We start from the raw sequence: 18226 nt of genomic DNA, 5'->3' as shown, positions 1-18226 counted from the left end.
ACTTTGCCAACGACTCCTCCTCTCGCCACTTCTCGCATTTCATATAAAATCTTTGTCGGCCAGCAGCCACGGCACAGTCGCTTTTGGCCAGCAGAAAGACAGAGTCGCTCGAAAAACGCGTCAAGGATATACCCAACCAAAATCAACCCAGGCGCTTATAGGAAACAGCTAAGGTAAACAGCGGAAAAAACAGAGCGAAAAAGAAATGTAATATTGTGTGAAGTGAAGTGAAATGAACTGCGAGAAATTGTGTAATAACCAAATAAAATAGATGTGGGAAACGGCAGCATTGCCAGTTTTAACGACCCTTCGATTGCGGCCAATGGCTTTTAACCGCACTTTAATAAAATGGTTGAAAATATCAATTTTTCGTAGTATGTACTTCTGTAGCAGATACCTTCCAAAGAAAATTTATTTAATTCTCAGCATGTCCATATGCAAATTTCATTTAGTTAAATTGAATCAAAGGCTAAATTTTAGGGGGAATTAAATAATTTTATCCTCAAGCAGATGTTCTCATATTTCGGATAGGAAGTGCTATTTTCAACGAACGCAGACTTGTGTTTATTTTCCTTGTTTATGTAATAAGACTGTTCAAAACGAAACGGGCACATAATGGGTGCAAATAATTTTATTTTCGACAAGTGTGGGCTGTTAAAGGGTGTACATAAATGGTTTAATCTTCCGACACAATAATTTCCATTTATCGCCAATGTAATTTCGTAATGCCGACCATCACCAGTTCCCATTTCATTGACCTTCGATGGCGAATGCAAATTGAAACCCAAAACAAACACGACAGTGACCAAATTTGAAATCTCTTTCGAAATCGCATGCGAGGGCCACTGACTGGGCAAAAAATTCGCCGTGAATCAATAAATGCTTCACTAATCCATAAATCTTCGCACCCGTTCCCAGCCCATTTGGATCCCTCATAAACATCCCAAATTTATTGTGTGCTTTTGGGTGCTCGACTTGGAGTTGCCATAAACTTTCCAGCTTCGCGTTGTGAGGCCTTTTTTGCTGCATAATCTTAGGCGCTCCACAAATTTTGCTTCTCGTGGACATTGAACTTCCTTAACGTTGGTTGCCGGGCAAAATTGTTTGTTAATTTGGCCTAAACCACAAGCGGATTGCCACACAAGCGTCGGCTGATGAGTCCTAGTCCCAGTCTGTGTTTGGCCCAAATGGGAGCCTAACGAAAGTAAAAGCAACTGGCCAAAATCGCCCCTCGAGCATAACGAACTTTTCGCGTGCGATTTCAGATGGCGTCCATCTTAAAACAGTGGTCTGAAACGCTCCTAATCTTTCCTTTGTGGCCAATGTGCAGTTAAGGAATATAAGGAGATGGCAATGAACGAAAAAGATTTTTTATTGCGAATCCTTTTATATTTTTACAACTTTTAAGGGCCGAGTATTAGTACATATGTATGTTGCATACATTTTATGCCCAACCGCTAGTTTGCGAACCACTGTCGATTATGCGCATTATAAACGCCCTACTGCACTTCTGCTTGACCGGACTGAGCTGACCTTTTTAAAGCACATTAGGCCCGCTGTTTATGCGCTTTGGCACGGAATTCAATTACGAGCATTTGCCGCCTCATTGCCGCCAAAGGGTTAAGCCGGCAAACCGGTCCGCCTGCATTTCACTTTGGGTCCAACTCATCTGCGGGCTTATCTGTGTTTTTGGGTGCAGAAAGCTCCACGAGAAATTTGAGCAAACTCGAGTTGGCAGTAAACACCGAAGAGCAAAGAGTGGCAAGCCAAGTTGGCTTGAAAGCGAGAGTTATTACGTTTGAGCGGCTAATTGCACAGTGAGCCATCGGGACCGCTAAGCCATCTGAAAAGTGTGTCAGTTTTAAGTGGAGAGTCGATCCGTTAGCCAACAAGCCAATGAGCAGTTGCCAAAAAGTTGCTTATATACACTTGTTTTTTGGCATCGCGTGACGGCGCCGAAGAAGCCGGAATAATCGGGTGATTGGGAGAAAACTCCAGTGGCTCACACAAAACTTGTGCCAGTAGCTTTGTCTAAGCTGTTTCACCTTCTCCTGCTTTCAGCCATGGCAATGCGAGCACTCATCTATCTGGCCCTCGCTACTCTGGCGGCCGGCGAAGGTCTCCGTCTCCCGGACCAGCAGTCGTCCAACAACGTCCAGCAAGTGTACGCCCCGCAGCCGATCCAGCAGCCCCAGCAGCCCCAGCAGGCCCAGCAGTTCCCACAGGCACAGCAGCCAGGAGTGGGCGAGGAGCGGGGACGCTCCTCCCTGCTCAGCATCTTCGGCCTGGGCAACGACAACGATCCCTTCCTGGCCAGGACGAACAGCAACTGCCTCGGCGGCGACCTCTCCGAGTGCTTCAAGACCCAGGCGCTCAACACCTTCGACGAGATCTTCTTCAAGGACCAGTACAAGTAAGCGATAGGATTATGTACAACAGCCTATGACCAACTGGTTTTCTTTGGGGAGGAGGAATTTCTTTTATCGCTCCCCTTGAAATTAACATTAACCCGAATTGATGGCTTCCTCATCATTTTTAATGCACGAAGTATAGTGCCTCGACCCAAATTTAATCTTGAGGGAAATTCTTGAAATTCATATTGAGTGGTGCCAACGAGAAAATTAACCAAGATCCCCTCCAACCCACAGGCTCTCCGACTTTGCCCGCGTGGTGCGACTTCCAGAAACCCAGCAGAGGTCCCTGCTGCAGGAGCCCTTCGAGTACTCCGAGGAGCCACGTGGCGACGATGACGAGTGGAATCAGCTGCTGAAATATGGACTTCGCAGGGCCGAACGGTAAGCTGTCACAATTAGCCAAATGACTGCGGCTCGTGCCGGATGCACATTAATTTTGGCCGCAAAGTTGGCCCGGCTTTGAATAAAATATGAGATCTTTATGAAAATGTAAATGCTCATTCTCGGACACGCTTCCGCTTCCTTGCAGCTTCATCAAGTCCACGGCTCTGGAGGTCGAGTGGCCAGAGGAACTCACCGAAGCCGGTCGCTATGAGGCCCGCTTCATCGGAAACGACATCGATGGCGAACTAGACCTCATCGATGATGGACAGCGGGCTGGCCATTTCTGTAAGTCCCTAAATTATTGTTTATTTTCAGTTGAAGAGAAATTTGAAATGTTTCAAATGGCTAGATATGCAAATGAGTCGGAAATGGTTTTCATCGTAAAATCATTATTAATGTCTGTTTCTAATGCAACACATTTCCTAATGTTTCATTGACCAATGAATCATTGGTGAATGAAAATTCATCAAAAATAATTAATTCCCCTAAGATGTAAGGCACTGCTAAATACATTTAATGTAACCCATTGCAGCGCGCAAGAAGTTGAAGAAGATGATTATTCCCCTTCTGCTGGTGCTGAAGATTTTCAAGCTGAAGCTGCTGCTCTTCCTGCCTTTCATCCTCGGCATCGCCGGCCTCAAGAAGATCCTGGGACTGGCCGCCATCGTCCTGCCAGGTCTGTTCGCCTACTTCAAGCTGTGCCGTCCGCCAGGTGGCGCGGGAGGAGCTTTCGGCGGCGGACTGTCAGGCCTGTTTGGCAGCAAGAACACCTTCCCCGAGTACAACCCCCAGGGCGTGGGAGCTGCCACCTACTACCACCACCACGAGCACTTTGAGGGCGGCCACGGAGGCGCTCCGGGGCCCTACTACCGCCAGGAGCCGAGCTTCGCTAAGCCCTACACAGACTACTACAGCAAGAGCTACCAGGGTCAGCAGGTCCAGGGTCAGCAGGTTTCCGGCAACTCGGTCAGCTTCGGGGATCCGCAGGAGGCGGCCTACAACGGCTACTATGGGCGTAACTCCGGCAAGGACATTGTCGCCGAGCAACAGCCTCAGAAGAGCTAAGTTCGAGGACTCCAACCACCTACGCGCTGTTATTTATTCGGCCTTCGGCCTTGCTGCATTCCTATAAGAGTATTTATTACGCTAATTGTAAATAAAACAAAGTTTGAAACATCAAAATGAGCATCAATTTCGCACTGGGGCAGGAAGGAAACCATAGTTGCCTGGGCACAGAGGTCCAGCGCTGTTTTCAATTAACGGCAGAAATTTCACTAAAACGCTTCTCCAAATTCTGCACTTACTCTGCTTTTACTCGCGCCGCAGCCGATACATATAAAACTCAGCTTTTAATTAAGGCAATGAAAAGCCGAGCCGAGAAGCTGAGGAAAAGTGGACTGGCGTGTTTTTTTGTTTTTCGATTGCCAGTCTCAGCGAGGGTTGCCATTGAGCTCGGGAAATCGCTATAGATTATCTGGAGCTCGAAGTCCCTGTTTCTACAGCCGGCTTCCTTCTTATTTTATCTCTTTAAGCATTAGTCAATTTGGCTCAAACCTATACGTTGCTGCAGTTTTAAGCTGTAGAGATGGTTTAGATCTTGATTAAAAGTTAAAAAACATTTCTATAAGTCCATGGACTAACTCTGACATACATGGGAAGCCAAATTTTTGCATCTAAGCTGTTTTTTGCTGCCATTCTGGATTCACGTGTAGATATAATTTATTTATTTCGTCACTTTGTCATCTAGGGAACATATATTCTAAATTTTTAGCTTTTTATTACTTATTTTAAATCGTATTCACTTCACAACGGCTTAAACCTCCTCCGGTTGGCTTGGCCAACTTAAAGTCAATGCCAAAGCCAAGGAGGTGATACTGGTAGCCTGCGTCTGGCGATGTCAACACCGTCGGAGGAGTCGACTGGCCTGGACCACATTTTCCAAAAGAAAGCGCAGCAGCCGCTTTGCTGCCAGGCTTGCTTCAGATTAAGAAAATGTTATGACTCCAGCCCCAGCCTAACGCCACTTGAAAAAAAGTATTAATCAACACCAAGTGCAGACTTGTATAAATATGGGCTTATAATGATTATTTACATGTGAATATATAAAGGCTGAATATATAAATGCCTGAACAATTTAAGAACACGTATCTAGGACGCCGATCAACATTTCTGAATCGAGAATGAAAGACGTTGGATATTTTTTCCCGTGCACTTACTGCCTCAAGTGGCCTGGGCGGACGCAATTGGCTTCGGTGAAGTTTGATTTGGGAGCTGCGATCGGAGGAGGCAACGGTTTATGGACAGATCAACTAGCGGTTTCTTGCGACCACATGAACACACCACTTTCGTGGCCAGGCGTCCCACTTTAGCCACTTTAGCTGACCAGCCGGCTAGCCTACTTCCAGATCTGTGGAAATTCCGTGAAAATTCGAGCGGCTCTGCGGCTGGCCGCCAATTTTCGGTGTGTTCAATGGTCTTGCTGGGGAAATTGATTAAATTTCCTCACTAAATGGCCAACGGACGCACAACCTGTTGGGCCATCACGCCCCCGGCTGAATCCGTAATAGATCGAATAAATTACACTTGCTCTTAATCTGTTCCCCCTAAAAGAAGGCTGCGCGTGCGGCTCTTTGAAAATGCTTGTAACGAAGGGCGGTCCTCGGCGGTGGGAAAATCCAAGAGTTTTCACCTCAAGCCCGCAGTTAATAGCCGCACGTCTGGGATTAAAGTGTATCATTGTACCGAAACACATTACAATAGTTGCTGCAAAGCACAAACTTATATGTTACTAATAAGATTTTCACCATTTCAATAGAGAAATATGGCGTTTTTTAATTTCTTAGCTAATAAAAATAAATGTTATATTTAAATATTTCCCAGCAAGAACTCATATCATTATTTTATTTCGAAGAGTAGTTCAGTTTCTATAGACAATCAAGGTATCTAGATCCCCCCTGAGGGGGATCCGTGGAATGAGGAGCCTTTGACTAATTGGTGCAACTGAAAAGTTTGCAGGTTTGCATGCGTGTTGTCAATGGCACTTGGCTTTTCACTGCTAATTCGCTGCCGCTTTTCCGACCCCTCTCCTTCCCCACACCACACCTCTGCGGCTGAGGCTGTGTGGGAAAATTGGCCTCTTTGTTGTTGGGAATTAGGTCTGTTGTTTACTTTCGACGGGCTGTGTTTTTGTTGACGACCCACGCTGGCAAAGACAACAAAGGCAGCGGAGAACTTGTCGCCGGGGAAAACATAAACAAAGTCATACCCATGGGTGGCAGAATACAGTGGCAAGTCGGGGGCAAGGCCATAAGAGTCCCCGGAAACTGGCCAAACCAGTGGTTCTCTTGGTAAGGAGCCAGCTGCAAAATCCACATCTTGTGCCTGCAAACACAAGCGCCGGCGTCGCAGTCGGCGCCGACTGCGGCAGAGACCTGTATTGTGTTTGCAGCGCTTTTGGCCGCTTTTCATATAAAATCGAATTCACTGGCGGGAAATTCGCATTAGGTTTTCTATCAAGACGACGATGTCAACAGAAAGAGCGTAGCACCTCTAGTAGAGCGAAGACGCGGGCGACTGTGCGAGTGTGATTGTGTGTGATTAGAGCCAAAGGATAAGGCCAGGATATACCTGAAATACGTGTGCTAGTGTGTGCTTCGGTCAGTCCAAGTGTGGCCCAAGAAAACATCCAAAAAACTGAGAACGCTTTAGCCGACAATAGCCGAAAACAAGACCAGCGATGCAAACATTCAAGGTCCTCGCTCTCCTGGCGTTCTGCTTAGTCCTGGTTTCCGCCCGCGGCAGCAAACGGCGCGATGGCACCGTTACGGTAAGGAAATGTCCTGGAATGCCGGTAATAATTGTCAGGGACAAGGATAACAGCACCGGAGGCGCACTGACCTTTCTTTTGGATGTCCGAATTTATTGCCTTATCCAAAAGTTCATCGCCAGTGCCGCCTTAGAATTGCTCAGGGCCTGAAATACAAGTAGAAAAGGATTGGGTGCCTTCTAAGTGTAAGATGGGTACCTTGAATGACATTAGGGCTTTCAAGGTCAGCCTGAGGATAATTCAAGGATTTCTGATAAAGAGACTTACGAAGTCTAGTAGTGAACTTTGTTTCTTTAGAAAATAAATCCTTAAGCCAGAAATTGCATTCATTTTTTATGGAGCGATTTTGAAAATTGCCTACAAAGTTTAAGGATACACTGCACTATAAGCAAAGAATGTGAACTTCATAGGGAAGAATTTTATTAGGATTTTTAAAAATGTCATAATTCATCAAGAAGTGCAACCTATCATTCTTTTAAGATAACGGATAGCGAACGTAGGAACATTGAGGACTTTCTGCTGGCCAAGCTGAAGCAAAATTGCAGACAAGAAGACGATCGCGCCTGTAAGATGATCAAGATGTCTATTGTAATGAACCATCTGTACTTGAACACCCGAATTGACCTTGGCGACCGAGTGAAGGTCACAGAAAACGGGTGAGTAGCAAAGGTTTGACCATGTAAAAACTGTTAAGTTATGAAATTAAAAATATTTGAAAAAGAACAACAAAATAACACTTACAGTATCTATAATTATCTGATTTGAAAGAATAAAGAGATGTTTTCCTTTTAATAGCCTATCGGTTTTTCTAAAAGCACAAATTATAATAAAGACACTTTTTTCCTTTAATATCCTAATTGTTTTTCTAAAAGCACCAAATTACTTTAAAGGCCCCCAAAAGTTTCGAAAATTAAAAAGCTGGCTTACAAAATTCCATACAGCTAATAGTCGGAGATACAACTTCAATGTTGAAGCATCGTAATTTTATCTACCATAATTGAACGACAGTGTTTAAATGCTTAAAATTTCCAAGGTTTAATATTCTTTTAGTAACTTGCGTTTTAAAATGGCAAAAGCAGAGTTTTTCAAATATTTCCAAATATTTATCAGATTTTTCGATGAGAATGCTAGAATGTTACGATACAACAGCCCGCACTTTTCAAAAGTGTTACATTATTTTCATTTATTATTTGTCATGCCGATTTCCCACTAGCTGAGTTACGGATATCTGATAGTCGAGGGAATTATAATATCTTATTATATTACATAATCTACATAATGTTTTCCAGTTACATAATTTACATAATTTCGGATCTCCCAAGAATAAAATGTTCTGCCGTTGCACTTTTCTCCGTAATCAAATGCGTACCCTTGCAGGAATATCTCAATGGTACCAGACGATCCAGAGGTGAACCAGCTGCTGTCCCGTTCCATGGGGTCCGACGAGGAGACCTTCGCCCTTTTGATGGCCAACAAGTTGTGGAAGTTCATCCGGTCGCGCTCCCTGCGATACAAGTTCTCAGAGAACGCGGACTTTGTGATCAACAGCGATCCGCAGGGCAGTCTGAACTTGGGCGTATCCGTGCGCCCCTTGGAAGCGTTGCAGGAGGGGCGAGGTAAGATGAAGAACATGGGTCCACTGCTGATGATGATGGCGGCCAAGACGGGAATGGTGGGAGCCCTACTGCTCAAAGGACTCTTTCTGCTGGCCGGCAAGGCCCTGATTGTCTCGAAGATCGCGTTGCTGCTGGCGGTGATCATCTCGCTGAAGAAGCTGCTCTCTGGCAAGAAGACCATAGTGGAGGTGCCATCCCACCACGACAGCTACAGCTCCGGCTGGTCGAGGGCCTTCGACGGGTTCGTGGAGGGCCTGGTGGACGTGCCCGCCGATGTATTGGCCAAGGAGGTGCAGCACCAGCAGGAGCAGGCCCAAAACATGGCATACAGTGGCCAACAGCCGGGGAAAGTGGCGCAATAAAGCTAGTTTTAACTATGTCAATAGATCAGGAATGAACTGAATTGGGTTTTCCTCTAACACTTTTCCGCTGGCTTGGGGAAACTCCTCTCACTCTATTCTCTATCTTCCTCTTGAGCTCTTGTAAACTTTCTCCACTTTCCCCTAGAATTACTCTTTCTCGCTCTAGCTTGGTCTTCCGTTCCAATGCAATTCTCCCGCACACTTTCACTTTCCGTTTCCGTTTTCTCAATGATGCTCATTCTACCGCTTGTAATTTATTTAAACTTACACTTACACGTAACTTATTTATTTATTAATATTTATTGCATAAATAAAAAGCACACGCAAGCGACTATGATTTCTGAACAACTTTGTGTCCAATTCTTTAATGGTTTTTTTGTAGTTTTTGTAGCACTTCGACTGCTAATTACAGAGACATTGAACTAGACTAAATGTGTGCGCCAGGTTTCACTAAGTTAAGTACGATTAAGTATTGAATAAATAATAACAATACGCCAGCTCGCTAGGCTGCTATTAGGCCGATGCAACGTGTCCGATTTTGGGTCCTATGGCAGCAGAGCAACCTCCTCCGCCCACGAGTCTTTGGTAGCTGCTAATTGGCTAATCCTCGCCTCAGGAACGGTAGTACGGCATGTGGGGTTGCACGTAGTTGTAGATCAGGGGTCGCCGGGCGGGCGTGGCTGCAACACGAGGAATATCGTTAATCACGCATGTAATTGGTGCCGGGAGCCATTTGCTAGCTACGGTGGTTGGGGTACGTGGGGTAGTTGGTGTTGGGGAGCAAGGTGCACAGATGTAATAAATTCCGAGGTGGAGAGGGTCAATGTGTTTCCATGTTCAGTGTTAAAGGGTGAACTCCATTCCGCTCAAGCTTGGAGTTATTGGAAACTAGACGTCTCTGCTCTAATTGAATTTCTCAGCACGCTCATTGTTCATTTATAAAATATCCTGTTTTAATTTCCTTGGGTTAACGCTTGAAATTGTTTTCCCTATCGGAAATCGGAATTTGATTTCTGTCGGACATCGAAAAGTAGGCAACTATTCGTAATGCAACCTGAATTTCAGCTCAAGCTAACCTGCCAGAAAATTCCGCTCTATCTTTCGGATCCCTGATTATATACACATTCCAATTGTGATCATAGTTTAGAAATACCAATAGCATCACCTATATTTTTCGACGGCTATTAAGGCGCAAATAAATTAAATATACATATATTTAAACTATTTTTAATGCTGCTTACATCCCTAGATGTATTGCCTTACACTTGCCTATTGGTTTACAAGCTGAAGAAAGAAACTACCTGAAAGTATGCAACGCAAACTACAAGATGCACAAAAAACCATGAAAGCGAGTATAAGTGCTCCGTGTGTTTTTCCCCAGAGAACCCACACCTCATACGTGCGTGCCGGATAACAAATGGAAGTAATAAGTACACTATTCACTCCTCGTCCTCATAGTCGTCCTCAATGGCGCCCTCGGCTGCAGCCGCTGCCACCGCCACCGCATTCAGGGAATTTACCTGGGCCATGGATAGGCGAAAAAAGGGGGAGTACGTGGGATGTCTGGGAGCCCCAACCCTTGCCCCGACTATCTGGAATATCGAGAGGCTGGATCAACTTACACTTACTCTTCGCCATCCAGGAGTCCTCACGCTTGATCTTGTGTCCCAGTCCGCCCAGTCCGCCGAGGCCGCCCAAGGCGGCCAGCACCTGTGTGTTGTTGCTGCCGTCGCTGGCCACCTGGGTGGAGTGCATGTGGCTCTCGGCGCTCAGACTCTCCAGGCCCGGGTGTCCGGCATGTCCTGGCAGCTGGCCTCCTCCGGCCATCGCTAGGTGGTGGAGCGAGGCTGGGTACATTTCCGGCGACATTTCTGCGCCGTGCAGCGGGTAGTCCATGCCGTACGGCATCATGTAGGGCGTCTGCTCCGGGAACTGGTACATCATCCTTTAAACGAATATGGAGGCGGTTTTATTGGCGTATATTTGCTTAATTACATCCATATATTAAATGGCGTTGGAAGGAAAACGCTCACGAGAAATTTCAGAAGCTGGGCAATCGAAAGAAAATCATTTCTCTCTGTTTAGTTTTTAACTTAAGCTAGTCACTGGCAATCTGCCCACATCATTAAGTTAATAGAGGAGGGTAGAGTAAAAAAGTATTTTGAAAGGAGTATTAATCATAGTAATAATAGTACAATTCTTGAGACACAGCAAATTTGTCCTACAAATTTATCATTTAATTTCCATATACTCACTTTTCGCTGGCGTTGTCCATGAGCTTCTTGATCAACACGATTGCGGCCACCACGAAGGCAATTTTGGACAGGATCAGAGCCTTGAGAGTCAGCAGCCCCACCGCCTTGGCAGCCACCATCGTCCAGCCGAATGTTGTGGCCGCCAGGTACATGGGTATAAACATCTGGAACTGCTTCTTGTCCTGGTGCTGGTGCCGCCTCCGTCCGCCCAGGAGCCCACCTCCGCCGCCGCTGTCACCACCACCGCCGCCCAGCAGGCCTCCTCCCCCGCCGCCGTTTCCTCCCAGACCACCACCGCCGCCCAGAAGTCCTCCTCCGCTGCCCTGCAGGCGGCCTGTTGTGGAATTTGGGAAACAAGACACGTTTTAGGTTTAATGGCTTTAATGGCACTCGTACGTATACGTAATAGTGCGACACAGGATTTCATCAGCCCACCCCTTTCTTGTCAAAGGATGCGGCATGATTGATGCGCTGCGCCATGTATATCGAATGTCACATTAAATAGGGGTAAGTAATGGCACTTTGGGCTGCCCGGGCCAAGTCATTGATATGCATATGGTTAGGAAGCAGCTTTGCAAGTTCCCAGAAAGTTTACACTCATAACTCAGTTGTTATATGAGGTTTTCGAATGTGGTTCTGCGAACCAAAGGATTACACTGCCATCAAAACCGTGTAGATGATAGTTTGATCAGAAGTAATTAGGAGCTCCACCAATATACACGTTTTTAAAGGGAAAAGTTTTAAAAGGGCTTGAAATTGTATATATTGCACAGTCAGAAAATGACTCTTTCCTTCATTTATGATGTCGCAGTGTAAGCATCTGTCAGATACTTGTCAGAGCCACTGATAGTGGTAGTGCTGAAATGCCAGCCACATGCCAAATGCCAAGCAGGAGCAGCTGGTTAAGCCTCTCCGCCTCATCGCCTGGAGGACAGGCACCTGCCATTCGCTGATTGGAACCCCTTCTCTGGAGATTACCTGTGCTGCTGGAGGCCTTTTTCAGCAGTGCCACCTCGATATAATCGCTGTCGTCCTCGGCTCGCTGAACACTGAAGACCATGGGGCCCACGGGCACCCTGATGGCGTTTCCCGTGACAAAGTCCATAAAGCTGGAGAGGCCGCGCCCAGTGCCCCACTTGTGCTTTCGGGACGCATCAAGTTCGGGCAACTTTACTAGGTCGAACAGGCCCAGTTTGAGGGTTTCACCACGTCGGTAGGAGGCCATGAGACCATTGGCCACCCCGTACAGGCAACTCGCGTTGTTTGCGCACTTCCAGCTCAGCTTGTCCAGCAGCTCCGTGTTCTCCACACTGACCGCAGGATTCGCCGCAGGCTTGGCCTCGGGATCCACGCCCAGAGAATTCGCACCACTGCGCTTGTGAATCGCCGCCAGGCTCATGTTCAGACCCAAAGCCAGTAGAAGGCAGCTGGCAACTATATGGCTGGGCATTTTGGGGCTTTTCAGTTTTTCTTTCTCGGTAGAACGCACAACACAACACACGACACTGGAAAAAGGACGAGCGCACGGCGTATCCTTCGCATGGATGCAAGCGGTCGCGATTCGATGGCAGCTGCTGCAGCGCCTTGTTCAGACTAATTACCAGCCGTTGCATGCAACTCAGTTTTATTGAAGCAGCTGCGGCAACGGCACACTGGCAGCAACATGGGCAGCAACATCGCACGTTTCTGCTACAGTTTTGATTTCAAGTCAACCAGCAGAGTGACGGCCATCGCTCAGTATCACACTACCATAGCTGTGGGGCATCAACGGCGCACAGTGGCCTTAGCCACACATCTCGCCTTGACAATTTCAATCCTAAAGGAGGATCTCTCGTAGGTAAAGTCCGTCAGTTAAATGCTACAATCTGCAAACGGAACATTTTATTTAGAAAAGGAACAAATTAAATAACAAAAACCATGATTAACAAAACCGGACTAGTATGATATTTACACATATTTACCCACAGTTTACCCACTCTCAATCAAATTTTACAATATTTTGTTAAGTGAACATTTTTCCGCTTGTTCGGCAAATTACATCCCAGTGTAAATTCAAACGCAGTGGTCTACAGTTTGCTTTGTTTCAGCTGCACTCCCGAAAGGTTCAAAGGGTGATATAATTAGCTGCAATTTCATTAACCACATGGCATTACGCCGGATCCCTGACCTTGGAGCTCACATGACTCTCGGCCAGGAGCCAGAATTGCGGCCATGGCAGTGACAATGGCAGAAAGCCACTAACTTCTGCGGCGTCCGCGGCATGTGGCCGCTGCACTAATGCAGCTAATTTACTGCTCATTAATTTGCCCGCAATTTGCTGGAACAATTTTCGCAGGCAAAAGTAAAAGCAAAGTGCAGTGTGAGTACAATTAAACAGCAAGACGGCGGGCGGTGGGAGGTGGGTGGTTGGAAAAGTGGGAGGCTGGTGCTTAGACTTGCGAGGTGGCCACGCCTCGCCGCCTGTACACAATAAATAAATAAATAATAAAAGAAAAGTGAAACGAACTATTAGCTCTCGTTTTTCATAAATCGCCGGCTCAGTTACATTCTGCTGAGCAGGCGAAATCCGGGGAGTGCGGGGGAAAAGCAGCCAATAAGCACTTTTCGTCGGTGCATGATGAGCGGACTAATAAATATTCACTTTTCCAGCCAGCCAGGTGAGCACGCAGGTGGGCTCGGTAATTGTGGCCAATTGCGAGGCAGTGGCAATCAGACCTCGACCGTTCTTTGGCAGTGGCACCGTTTTAGCGGCGATCGCGGCTCTAACTCCTATCTGGATTTATCTGTAGATCCACTGTGGAGATCCACTGTGAGTGTAATGACTGTAATCTGGATGTCCGCGCCATTCGCAACTTGACACCACAGTCCACCGCAGGCGATGCCTCAAAAGCGCAAGTAATGCGAGGCGGTTCGCCAAGAAAGCAACCGCAGCAACATGGATGGCTCCAACATGGCCCAAACCCGCAACAATGGTTGGCCAAGGCCAACAGCCCAGATGGACATCAAAAGAAAGCTGTGACGCAGTCCGAAAGCGGTAATCCAATCCTACCCGGCCCGAGCCCACTCATCTGGTCAGTGGCCACCTAGCTGCTCCAGTTTGCGGGTGCCTCCGAAGTTTAATGATCCTTGACTGCAACCGGATCCGCTGGGTGGAGTCCGCCCCGCAGGCCAGCGGCTTCTTCGCCCAAATTGGCTCTGATTTCAATGTTTCCAATGTACTTAGCTGAAACTAAGAGTGGCCAGCGCCTTTTTAATCATATTTACCTGCCGAAGGCTTTTGGTTTTCATCTAGTCACACTTTGAATCGCGTTTTACCAGTACCAAATCCCAAGCCCAAGGCTCTACTTTCAGTTCCAAATCAAATCAAGAAAGTTTTTAGCCATAAAAAATCGAATTGTTTGGACGCTTGTCTGCTCCCAAAAACTTTTTCTGCTGCCAAAAGAAGTAGCTATGTGCAGTTGTTTCTCGAAGTTTGTAATCAAAAATATACTTGGAAAAGACACTACTCTTTCCAGATAGCTCCCTTATTTCGTTGTTTATTTATTACAAAAAATGTTTGGCCTTTTGAACATTATTTTCACAATAAACTTCGAAGGAACTTAAGTGCTTTTGCCCTATTGCTTTCACCGAAAAACAATAATTACACGGAAAATTTCTGCGTGTTCCTTTGTTTTTTTGGTCATTTTACTTTTTAAAAATATTCAACCGGGCGTGCTAAATGAAAGTATATTTAAAATGATCTTGATTATTCAAGCTTATATTACTTATTATTATATTACTTAATAATTCCTTTTATTTTCTAACAAACCCAACTAATACACCTAATAACCGATCCAAGTTTGCTCAAATAATAAGGATTTCTAGTTTTCGAGTAGTTTGCTAACGTTAAGCTGTACTCAAGTATTCTTGATGATGTTTCTAATGATATTTAATAAATTATAGTAGTACTCTATTGAAATATAGTGCTACATATGTATAGTGTGATGTCTGTTTCAAAGGGGAGTGAATATTACCAATTGCGTATTTTCAAATATTTTACTTCTCTGTGCAAAAGTGCACTCTTTCAATTAACCTCGTGTCAAAGCTTACTAAAGAAATTTTATTGTCCGTGATACGAAGCATTGAGAGTTTTAAAATTAGAGCGAAAGCTTCAAGGACCCTTGAGAGCAACTTCAGATCTCGTTGAAACGAAAAATATATGTCAAGCAAAGTTGCTATTGTGCGCCTTTTTGCTTTCCAAGTGCTCTCCGCAGAGCTGCAGACTTCAAAGGACCTTTCCCCGCCGAAGGACGTGTCTCGTTGATACTGCATAATCATCCCGAAAATCCTGCGAAGTGGTCTGCGAGCTGGTCTGCGAGCTGTAGGCTCTCATCGCTCCATGACCACCGGATTGGCCAGGGCTGACAGCCAAATTGACTCTTTGGCAGTCAATCAAAGCGAAATTGTCACGAGTCATGCGAGAAATGCAAGTGGCCTGGAAACCAGCGCAATTAGAGCCATTCCGAAGGAGTTTGTATATCGTATTTGCTGGCCAATAACGATAATAATAATAATATTGTTTATTTTGGCCAATTACGTGGCCATACATCCCGGCTTCGAGGCTGTGGTTGTTCGGCTGGCCACGTTGATGTTGATTTTCTGCGGCTTTTCTGCTTTTCTGTGCTGCTGCTGTATTTTCACCGGCACGAATTTCGCTTGCATTTTAATCGCACGGCACCTTGTTTGTTTTCTTCGGCTGTTTTTCTTCCATTTCTAATCGATTGCCTGACTGGGCTCGTATCGCTACGTTTAATTTATTTTAATCTAATTGTTTTATAATTAAAACATACTTCTGTTTGATTTCACCTGTGCGTGTCGCAAGCAACAAACTTGCGGCTTGGCTTTTCCCGACTCCAGTTGTTGTTTCAGTTGCCGTGGCTACTGGGCGCCTTAATTAGTTGCCACTGATTCGCAGCCCCGCCCACTTTTGCAGCCCAAATGCCGCAGGATGTCGACTCGCAATTCGTGGTGACTGCGATGCACTAGAAAATGCCTCTCTGGGTGTGAGTTTCTATATCTGCCGCATACTTTGGGGCTGGCAAAAGATTACAAGGCTTGTGGCAGCGTTTTAGGAGAGAGGTACAACAGTGGGGCCTCGAATTGTTATACTCGCTTTTAAATAAGAGGAACTGTAATAAATGAATAAGAGAAGGGAAGAGCGCCACTACAAACTTTTATTTTGTATAAGTTTAAGTATATATTATTCTTGCCTTTTCGACGAAATAAGCAATAAAATCAATAAATTTCTGATTTCAATAAATACATCAATCAATAAATACTGAATCGCGCTTAACCATTTTAATCCTATAATTAGACAGCGAAATAAGAATTTATATTGTATAAACCATAAGTATTGTAGTGTGTTGCAGAATGTATATGTATTTAATTTCAGGTTAAACCGTCGGTTATTATGGGTACGTTTACAGTACTAACCGGCCACAAAGTCCAAGTTTGTAAAGATCATCAGTGATTAATTTCTTTTGCATTTTGCTAGTCAATTTGGTTGCGAAGTATTTCATTTCCGTTTTATTAGTCAAATTGGTTGTACAGAATCCCTTATGCCCAGAGCAGCAAATGGAGCCCAACTATTGGACACATGGACTCACACCTGCTTACTCCCCCGAAAGTTTGGAGCCACAACTGCCATGTCATTCAATCAACTCGATTTCATATACCGCAATGCACACTGCACATTGAATTGTTGTCTCAATTGAATGTGCCGCAAATGAGATTCCTTTAATGACGCGGGCGATCATGATGATGCCGCACAACAATCAATTATATCAAGTTGCCACAAAGACTCGTATTCAGATACAGATACAGCATCACATTGAAGTTGAGGCAAACAACGGATACAAAGACCTCGAATGAATTTGAACCGAAGCGAAAATCGGAGACGGTGGTGGAGCTGATGATCTGCTGCCAGGGGGAGATACTTTCCTTTTATTGCCGACACCGACACAAGACAAACGTAACGAGTTCAGATCAATTTTTGGTTGACTGGCTGCCAGTTCGGCTCAATAACGTACGACTTGTTTTGTTGCCGCTGCTGCGGTGATGTTTTTAATTTTTAGCATCGCTTCGGTTTCAAAATTTCCAGAAAAAGTGTAAGTGTGGTCTGAAGTGTGCGTGTCTCTGCGTCTGTGTTGGCCAGCAATATGATAAATATAAAAATTAATACATTGAGAGTGAAAGTTATTGCTTTTGGAGCGCAGTCGATCATCGTGATGATGGCCACGATGATGGCCGTAATAATCATCACCGGCAGCTGGGAGAGAAATGGCGATAATGAAGATCGAAGCGGGACTTTGATACTGCCAAGGTGATTTCTTTCGCCTGCCCCTTGGACCCAGTCACGTTAACTTGATTAATAAGTTTGGGGTGTTACAAAATACTTCCAAGCTGGCCAGCTGCTTACGAAATCCCCAGAAGACGTTTTCCCGAGACTTTGCCTTATTGAATTACGGCACAATATGGCAGCGTTTTTTACCGGACACGGCTAACTACGATTACACCTAACAGCACCTTATATAATACAGCAAGAAAGGGGTTAAAGAATTAACAAAGCCGCTGGATAATGATAGCCCAATGAGCGCTTAGAAAGCCAGGCTCTATTCAGATGGACTTCAATCTTCTTTCGCAAAAGTTGTAGTGAATGCGTCGAACTGAAGACCAACAAAAACATGTTGAATACGAAAAGAAACCTTTAGAAATGAAGCGTTTGCATAAGACTGACTTAAATACAGATTTGTTGGCGTAAGAACAATGATATACCACTGTGCTGGTCGAATAGTTTCGATTTAAGCTTAAAACAGCACCTAAATGGATATGTAGAATGGATAAACGAACTTCAACAATGCTTCTAATCTGATTACTTTCGATTACCAAGACCCCAAGCTCCGCACCCTTACCCAATTCATGGTCTGGCGACCCATTTTTATGGACATTGCATGCGCTGGCCAAGGCAAATTGGCACTAAACGTCTACATCGCTCATCTTTCGGGCGGGGTAACTTTCGCTTTTTCGGCTGACACGCTCGCTAGTTGGTTAATGGAGTTGCTTGGGCCGCCGAGAATCGTGTGAAGTGGAGTAGGAACCAGGTGTGGGCTGGCAACAAACCCGCAGCACTTTAACCACTTCTAATCTGTATAATTTGGCCGGAGCCGTCGAGTTGAGTGAACCAGAGGGCAGGTTGTTGGTGGAACGGGCGGCAGCCAAGCGCATCCCACGGCTGTCCGACCAACTGACCGTTGAAAATTGGAAAAATCGCAACGGCCAGTGAAGAAGAAAATTGCACGGCAGAGGCAAAAAGCAGAGAAACGCGAACTGA

At 45.5% G+C, this 18226-nt stretch overlaps 3 protein-coding genes across 5 annotated transcripts; 2 read left to right on the top strand and 1 right to left on the bottom strand.

Moving 5' to 3' along the window:
• The first annotated feature begins 46 nt into the window (after positions 1–46).
• On the top strand, positions 47–3980 carry LOC6552951. Of its 2 annotated transcripts, none has more exons than XM_026977797.1 (5): positions 47–173; positions 2062–2413; positions 2649–2795; positions 2944–3083; positions 3331–3980. In XM_026977797.1, the coding sequence occupies exons 2-5, from the start codon at positions 2064–2066 to the stop codon at positions 3861–3863; spliced, it is 1170 nt and encodes a 389-aa protein (XP_026833598.1). In that variant the 5' UTR covers positions 47–173; positions 2062–2063; the 3' UTR covers positions 3864–3980. The 2 variants fall into 2 exon arrangements, with proteins under 2 accessions (XP_026833598.1, XP_001979039.1); XM_001979003.3 differs by lacking the exon at positions 47–173 and adding an exon at positions 1743–1977.
• A 2307-nt stretch (positions 3981–6287) lies between these two features.
• LOC6552952 lies at positions 6288–8627 on the top strand. The gene is made up of 3 exons (XM_001979004.3): positions 6288–6624; positions 7105–7280; positions 8002–8627. The coding sequence occupies exons 1-3, from the start codon at positions 6535–6537 to the stop codon at positions 8600–8602; spliced, it is 867 nt and encodes a 288-aa protein (XP_001979040.1). The 5' UTR covers positions 6288–6534; the 3' UTR covers positions 8603–8627.
• A 307-nt stretch (positions 8628–8934) lies between these two features.
• Positions 8935–12470, bottom strand: LOC6552953. Of its 2 annotated transcripts, none has more exons than XM_015153966.2 (4): positions 11836–12470; positions 10858–11191; positions 10225–10547; positions 8935–9282 (listed from the first exon to the last, which is right to left on the bottom strand). In XM_015153966.2, the coding sequence occupies exons 1-4, from the start codon at positions 12305–12307 to the stop codon at positions 9215–9217; spliced, it is 1197 nt and encodes a 398-aa protein (XP_015009452.1). In that variant the 5' UTR covers positions 12308–12470; the 3' UTR covers positions 8935–9214. The 2 variants fall into 2 exon arrangements, with proteins under 2 accessions (XP_015009452.1, XP_001979041.1); XM_001979005.3 differs by having other exon boundaries at positions 10231–10547.
• Between the last annotated feature and the right edge of the window lie 5756 nt (positions 12471–18226).

This window comes from Drosophila erecta, unplaced genomic scaffold (genome assembly GCF_003286155.1).
Source record: "Drosophila erecta strain 14021-0224.00,06,07 unplaced genomic scaffold, DereRS2 tig00000000-arrow-pilon, whole genome shotgun sequence".
Classification (NCBI taxonomy): Eukaryota; Metazoa; Arthropoda; class Insecta; order Diptera; family Drosophilidae; genus Drosophila; species Drosophila erecta.
This window is presented reverse-complemented; position numbering and strand designations above follow the sequence as displayed.